General features: G+C 42.0%; 1 protein-coding gene across 4 annotated transcripts in view; it reads left to right on the top strand.

Moving 5' to 3' along the window:
* Positions 1 to 647: 647 nt before the first annotated feature.
* Positions 648 to 7,787, top strand: part of LOC148040036 (chromatin modification-related protein EAF1 B-like) — a 72,407-nt gene continuing 65,267 nt past the window's right edge. Inside the window, exons 1-15 of one of the 4 annotated variants that reach the window (XM_087696247.1) lie at positions 648 to 1,259; positions 1,464 to 1,518; positions 1,738 to 1,829; positions 1,942 to 3,376; positions 3,463 to 3,585; positions 3,772 to 4,047; positions 4,530 to 4,724; positions 4,808 to 4,882; positions 5,035 to 5,155; positions 5,324 to 5,715; positions 5,833 to 5,883; positions 5,991 to 6,054; positions 6,219 to 6,316; positions 6,624 to 6,677; positions 6,784 to 6,864. In XM_087696247.1, coding sequence (XP_087552373.1) covers positions 1,171 to 1,259; positions 1,464 to 1,518; positions 1,738 to 1,829; positions 1,942 to 3,376; positions 3,463 to 3,585; positions 3,772 to 4,047; positions 4,530 to 4,724; positions 4,808 to 4,882; positions 5,035 to 5,155; positions 5,324 to 5,715; positions 5,833 to 5,883; positions 5,991 to 6,054; positions 6,219 to 6,316; positions 6,624 to 6,677; positions 6,784 to 6,864 — 3,201 coding nt within the window. In that variant the 5' untranslated portion in view covers positions 648 to 1,170. Of the gene's footprint in view, positions 1,260 to 1,463; positions 1,519 to 1,737; positions 1,830 to 1,941; positions 3,377 to 3,462; positions 3,586 to 3,771; positions 4,048 to 4,529; positions 4,725 to 4,807; positions 4,883 to 5,034; positions 5,156 to 5,323; positions 5,716 to 5,832; positions 5,884 to 5,981; positions 6,055 to 6,218; positions 6,317 to 6,623; positions 6,678 to 6,783; positions 6,865 to 7,787 lie in introns of all 4 variants that reach the window. The other 3 variants (XM_087696256.1, XM_087696230.1, XM_087696239.1) reach the window with 3 other exon arrangements.

Raw genomic sequence — 7,787 nt, 5'->3', positions numbered from 1 at the left:
TTTGTCTTACCTACCACAATGATATATTATAGTTATTATCTAGCTCTTTTTCTTCACATAATGCCATCAACATCATAATGCCCTCCAAGAATCATAATGTGCCATCAACATCATAATGCCCTCTAGGAATCATAATGTGCCATCAACATTGTAATGCCCTCAAATTTTATTTCCTAGCCAAGGAGATTGGGAGCATCTCTCATAATTATATTGATATTATCTCTAACAATCATTGAAACATAACATTTCACGATAAATTTCATGTTTAGAGAAACGTATGGGGAAGATCGGTTTATTGAAGCTAATGTAATATCTCACAATAACGATGACAACAATGATGATGGCAATAACAAAAACTTTATAATTTCTCATCATCTTCTCCCCCTCTTGCTCCTCCTCATCTCATTATCATGATCAAGTTCATTCATCACCATTCACATCAACAATTGACAAAATCATCATCCATCATTGTGTGTACTAGATCTTGGGCACATGTACTGGGACCCTCCACTCACTATCGAAAGCTATCCTTTTAGCCTAATGGATGCCTGATAGTGCATTCTCTCTGTACTAGTTAGCTAGAGCTCCGATAGCATTCGAGATCCGCTAATACCTCACGATGTCTTCCAAACAATTATTAGTTAGCTTGACCAATGTTAATCTAACCATATGCCCATAACTCTGGCAAACTTTCATCATCATCTTTCATCATATTCTCGACATCATCATCATCAAGTTCTTCATCAGCATCAGCATCATCAAGTTCATTCATCACCATTAACATCAACGATTAACAAAATCATCATCATCATCTGCAGCAGCCCCTGCGTCAAATGACAGAATTGAGCCAACCCTACGAGAAACGCAGAGAGAGAAAGAGAAAGAGAGAGTTCGTCGCTGAAAGGTCTCGTATGCCATCGATCTCGGGGTCGTCTGTGCAGATTTAGGGTTTCCACCATCGAGGATCGCACATTGTTTGAATGCTGCCTCGTGTGCTCGCCACATGCGTGACTGCTGCGTGCAGAAGGAAGAAGGGAACGATATCTAGCAGCAGGTTCAATGACTAAGCCCGTCCGCCGAGAAGACTCTAGGAGGTCGACCTAGCTTAAAAGGAAGACCCTGGGACGACAACCAGGGTCTGAAATTGCAGTCAATGCAGAGAGAGGTTCCATGGGCGCAGGAGTTGATGCTGTAGCTGCCGTAGATAACGAGCCATCACCTCGCCGTGCAGCCATTGAGAAAGCCCAGGCCGAGTTGAGGTATTGTCCATCTGAGACTGCATACCGAAAAACACACAGACCAAAAAAAGATGGAACGCAATTAGAATTGAAAGAAAACTAGAACTTAGTCTTGCAGAATATGTATTTAGAGAAACCTTATGTGGTTCATTCAAGGACAACCATGTTCAGTCAAAAATGTGGCAATGCCAGCTAGCTGACTTGATGGTTCCTTGTCATACTCAGGCGCGAAGTTGCTGTGCGCGACGAGCGTCGTAGGGAGTTGGAATTCTTGGAGAGGGTATGCTGTTTGGTTATTGTAGCTGTTCTACGCTTGTCTTGTTGATATTCACTGTAGAGATCAAATGTATGGTGAATTGTTAACACTCAATTTATGCTTCCTAGAATCGTTTTAGAAGTGCAAGCAATCTCATTTGCACAATGGCTACCCTTCCCACACATCAAATCTTTATATCTTCACACTGTTTTAATGAAACACAAGTTGATCAATCGTTTCCAGGGAGGGAACCCTTTGGATTTCAAATTTGGAGAAAAGCCTGCTTTTTGGTCTTTATCCTCAACGGGGAGACAAACTGAACAGCTTCTACCCAGGTTCTGCTTGAATTTTCATGTATTTCATATTCAAAATCCAAGTTGATTTATGCCTCATGCAGTTATCACACTCATCACTTGCTTCTGTTAATAATTGCCATTGTCATGTCAGCGATGTAGCAAACAACCATCTATTAAGTAATCTGGCGAATGGCGATCATTTTGAAAATAGTTTGAAACATGGTGCGCAATCTAGAAAGGTTCGGAATATAGCTGGTGCGGCTGCAACAGCAGTTAAGGGCACACCAGCTGATGGAATTTGCCAAACAAGCAGTGTCAGTACGGAACATGAGAAGGAGATTCCAAAGACTGAGGCTGATGGCAGTAAAAGCATCAAGGTAGGTATAAAAGGTCAATATGCAAGGAGAAACAGGCAGAGAAGTAATCGCTTTGGTAATGGGAGCTCAGGATCTCGTGTTGTGGTGGAGGATGGCTCTTCTGTTCATTCAGGATCAAGAGAGTTGGTTCAATGTGATGTTAAGGCAAGAGATTCTTCAACAGAGAAGCAAGTGCAATCCAGTGAAGGACAGAATTCTGCCCAATCAGGGCGAACAACTGAAAGTCTACCTGCTGGGCAGGAGCACAGAAATGATGCTGCAGTTGATGACAATGTGGAAGGTAACAGATCTGCAGTTGTTTTTGGAGCTAATGTTGTTGGGAGTTTGCATGAAGCACGTGCAAATTTGGCAGAAAGGGACGATGATGGCCACGGCATGAAACAACTGCCTTCTATAGTTTTTGATAAAGATGAGGGTAAGTCTGGTGTTCCACAAGTTGCATCGACAATCCCCGGTGCAGATGATGAGAAGGGTGTAGAAAACACAAGTGCCTCACTAGAGCCATTTGACAGGGTTAAAGAACTGTTGGAAAGCAGTCAAGAATCAAAAAAGCCTAAGCGTGAAATGACAAAAATTGCTGGATTGATAGGCTCAGCACCAAAGTCAAAAATTGCTGATGTTGGAGTGAACAACTTGCAGGTTGCATCAATTGCCCCACTCAGTAATGCTATGCAACCTGAAACTGCTACAGAGTCTTCTACTTTGAGAGGTCTTGGTGGTGATTTGAAGTCTTCTGCAAGCAGTCTGAACTCAACCCCAGACTCTGTAGCTGTACATGAAAAAGCAGACGAGGATGGGCAGAAGTGTCTAAAAGAGATGAATATAGATGACAGGCTGCCTGAAAGAGCTTCGACACTCAGAGATGATGTAAAAGTTAAAGATGAAGTTCCTGATGAACCTTCTCATACCTCATTAACTAGGGCACTCACTGAGCAGATTGATCCTGGACCTCCAGCATCTCAGGAATCCTTAAGTGCGCATCCACCTCCTGAAGTTGCAGATAAGACCTCACATGGCAATTCAGTGCACTTGCAGTCTGGTGAACCTTGCACGATTGCAACACTTAGTATCAAGATCCCAGGTGCAGCAGCTGCTTGTGAGGATAAGGATCTGAAAGCTGCAGCTGTTGCTGGGCAGAAAGGAAACTATTCCACCCCTGTGAAGAAGGCAAACGAGAACTCCATTTTACAGGAAGATGAAGCTTTCAAGGTAAGCATGGCACCTTATTTTGGCTGTGCAGTTACTGTCTTGACTTGGCCTGTTGTCTGTTGACTTGATATATTGATATATGACAGGTTTCACTGAAACAGAGTGCAGAGTGGCCAAAGAGAAAGGTTTTACCAGAACCTCCTCGTAGGAAGTCACACTGGGATTTTGTTCTGGAGGAAATGTCTTGGCTTGCAAATGACTTTATGCAGGTAATAGATGACCCACAAGAAAAAATTTGAAAATCTTGTCTAGGAAAAAGTATCAAGATGTTTCCTTAGTATTGCTATCTGTGTGTCAGTGCGATTTACAAAGTAGCTCTGACTGATACACATTGGCACCTACCTTATGCTTTTAGGCATTGTCGATGTTTCTGATCATTGCGTGTTTGCGAATAGGAACGCCTTTGGAAGATTGCTGCTGCTGCACAGGTTGCAAGGTGGATTGCAAAAGAAAAAAATCAGCAAGAATATCAGGAAGCAGCAGTTGATGTCAGGCAACAGAAGATTTCCCGGAGCCTGGCCAGTGCAGTACTCAAATTCTGGCATTCAGTTGAGACAGTTGTACAGAAAGATGCTTTAGGGGGGGGCACTGTCTGTGTGCAAAGCTCCACGAATAGTGGAACTGAACATGGACCAGAGCCCATGAAAGTTGATGGTCCTGATTGCAAAGTGGTACTGTATCTGGTTCAACCAGAGTTCATTTTTGGATTTTTGAAAAATGTTATTAGAAACTTCCATGTGGACAGACCAGCTATGCTTGGTTTTTCTGTTGCTCTACTACCTATACCTCAAATTATCTGCCATCTGGATGAACTGAAACAGTTTATTCTTAAATTATTTGCTTGAAACACCATGATTAGTTCATATCTCAGATAAATTGCCACTTTGATTCTGATATATCCTGTAAGTAGCTGCCAGCCAACCAGCGTTCAAAAGTTCTCTAGAATGTTATCAGACTTTCTTTTGATGGTGTCTGGGCTCCATATTTTCAAGTTTTGTGTTTGTTTGTGAGGCTTTAATTGAGAGAACATAAGGATTTTTAAAACTTTTACTACTGTGGGTATACATATGTACATTTTAATTTTTAGTGCATACTTTCCGATGTACTCTTAGGTCCTGCTGATGTTGTGCACCTTGTGTGCACAAAAATGCAGGGTGACAAGATAGAAATGAACTCAGGAGGGACGGAGAAACAAAAAACTTTGCCTGTTCAGGATTACGCTGTTCGATTTCTCAAAGACTTGTCCTTGCTTGCATCTCAGTCAGCTGGACAAGCAGAAGCTCCACCTACACCAGATCGAGTATCTGAGGCTGGGGTCTTTGATTTTTGGGAAGAGCAATTGCCAGAGGTATCGTTTTTCTTTTTGATATAGAGGAAGAAGTAGCGACTTCAATTTCTGATACTGATTTTTTGACATGTCTGTCTGATCAGGAAGGCTTATTTTATACTGTTCCCAGTGGTGCCATGGAGGTTTATCGCCAGTCGATTGTATCACAATGGGAATTGGTAAGCTGTTACTTAAAGAAGCCTTCGCAAGGTTTCAGATTGGTCCTGGTGATCATAACCAGTAACACTGCTGGTAGCACTAGTGCAAAGTAGGTTATTATCTTTATTCATCTTCTGAAACTATGAGATGAAACCTGCCATGTCTGAAACAGGAATATGAGCAGAGGCTTCAGGATCATGAAGCTGCAGTGGTGGAGGCAGAAGTGCAAGCAGCTGCTGAAGCCACAGAAGATTCTGCAGGAATGTCCGAGTTTGGACCTTCCTCTTACACCAGTGAGGATCTTTCTCAAACTTTTCAGTGATGTGATTGTGTGAATTCTTTAAATTGGATTTTTTGCTTTATTTGTCAGTCAGTGGTTAGGCACTGTTAATGATGGCCTTAACTTCCCAACCTTATCAAGGTGATCATGTCTCTCATAAATACATGTGGTTTAAGTGCAGATACTGTTGGATCATTGGTTTCTCCACATGTTACAGCAAAAAGGACCTCTGGGCTGTTTGGTTCGGGTATTCCTCCAAAACGCATGCGCACATCTGCAGTTGCTGCAAGGCAGAGGGCTGCAGTAGGGGGTTCAAGTGGGGGTTTAATTTCTGGTTCAGGAGGTCACCTTGCAAGGTCAGACATATCTAGTGGTGAGACAAATTCCCAACAGGATGAGGTTGCCAATCTTCTTGAAGGGTCTTCAATATCTGGAAGGGCAACTGATGTGGAGTCAAATGGTGCATTTGCAAGAATTATGGTTGCAGATGGCGTTGACAGTCCTGTCAAAAGCAAGAAAAAGAAAAAAACCAGGCACTTCAATGCAGGGCTTAGCAATCCTACTGCTTGTGATGTACGCTTTAATCTTTCTTATTTTCAAACAAAGGTCATGATGCAAACTTCTTTTTTAGGCATGTAGTTTGTTGCTTGCTCAATGCTGGGCTACAAGTTTGTGGTTTTTGTGCAACAGCTGAGAGAATCTGAGAGCTGGCGTCCTGGTGTTCACCGTCAGATTGAATATGTAATTGCCTTCAAAATAGTATCTTCATAAAGATGGTGGAAGCATAGATTGTCATTCACATTAGCGGGACTGATTTGTATCGTTGTACTCTGTTTTAGAGGGAGCAGTTAAAACACAAAGGGGAGCATCTTTCACAGATTGGTACTGGAAGCTCTGCACATGAGGGCCTTGGTAAGTGGTTGCTGTTGAAAAAGTACTACTTAGGTGAAAATGTTATGAAAGTATTCTGCAGTGAGGGACAGGATATGGATGTCCCCCTTTTAGGAACAGTAGCTTACATGATCTTGCTTTGAAATTGACATCAACTGGAAGTTTTGACAATTATAGTTCTGTAGGGGCACCACATGTAGCAGCAACCAATATTGGCAGTGCAAATAAGCTTATAAAGCAAATTAGCAATCGTGATCGAAGCAGGAAATACAAGGCTGGAAAGGTCAAGAACTTAGTGCTCCTTCACAAGTTTACATTGATACTGATGCAATTTGTTGTGTTTTTGCTTTTTAAATCTGGGATTATCTCTGATTCTGCATCTTAATCATAAGCTATTACAATTTTAGTGACTACTTTAGATAAGAACAACATTTTTGGGATAATGGCTTTAATTTCTGCCAGCATCTTTGGGTTGGAATGTGCAGCAAATGAGATTGTCTCTATTGTAAAACACAGTGGAGAGGGGTGTGTGAAAACATGAGGGTTGAAATCCATTCTAAACTGTCAAACTTTCATCTGTTTATGCTCAGGCTTCATTAAGTTACCCAGGGATAGGAATACCTTGGTCTCCACTGGAGGATCAGGTTCTTTCTCCCCTCTGTTTCTTTCTCAATACTCAGAATAAGTAAGATTGTGAATCATTTAGCCCAATATGTGCCACTGATAAAAGGTTTGATCTTTTGGAAATAGGCTATCCTTGGTCTTGTTTATGAACTCGGTTCAAATTGGGAGCTTGTCAGTGACATTTTACGCTCCAGCTCACAGTTAAAGGTAACATTATCCAATACAGGAAGCTAGCAACTTGAAAAGATTTTGCATTCCTTTAGTAGTTTTCAGATCTTTACATTGGGCTCAGCAGCTTTATTAGCCACTGATGAATTTTGGAAGTTTATCATGGGTGTGTTATCCTTTGTGTCTCACATGTTAATCATCAATGTACTGCACAGGTGTTTGGTACTGTGGTTCAAAGGATAAATGCATGATTGTTTCATCCGCAGCCCTTGTAGCCAGTTCAGGTTCCACTCAACACTGTGTATGATTCCATTGCTGGGGAGGCACTCAATTGCTGAGGAGGCAAGTGAGAGCCACCAGTGAATGCCCAGCTTGGAAACTTGTTCCCCATGGAGGGGCTTATTCCTTGCTGGCCTGGTAATAACAGTGGTTATGACCATATGGGAGCCGATCCCTGATTGATTGCACTCAGCAGCTTATATGCCACTTTATTGCAATGCAGAGGGGCCAAATCCTCCACAAGGGCATCTTTGCTTTCATTCCATACAAACCAGACATGCCTGATGAGGTTGAAGGTTAAAGCTTGGTCCCTATGGAGTTTGTAGAGAAACGAGAACTGTACAATTTTAAGACCAAAAAATATACATGTTAATCATCATATCTTCTGATCTTCCCCCTCTACCCACAGCCTGTCTCCGAGTGTGACTCAAGGGGGCCCACATTTGGAATAGATGACCTAGATATAGGGCAGGTTGAAGGTTAGACTGGTTTGGGATGCGAAAAGGCGGCCTTAAAAAGGGCCCACTCTTTTAGAAGTTGGATAAAACAATCAACAAAGGGAGAGGGAGTGTGTGTTGAATGTTCTGAGCTCTGATTCTGAATTTGCATGCATAAAACTGAAGTACTCTCTTTCCATGTATGAGAAATTGTCCAAAGCAGACAAACTAAAACACAGAATATGT

This window comes from Lygodium microphyllum, chromosome 2 (genome assembly GCF_053477565.2).
Source record: "Lygodium microphyllum isolate KBCC chromosome 2, Lygodium_microphyllum_v1.1.10, whole genome shotgun sequence".
NCBI lineage: Eukaryota > Viridiplantae > Streptophyta > Polypodiopsida > Schizaeales > Lygodiaceae > Lygodium > Lygodium microphyllum.
Note: the sequence above shows the minus strand (reverse complement) of the source record. Positions and strands in the feature narration are given on the sequence as shown.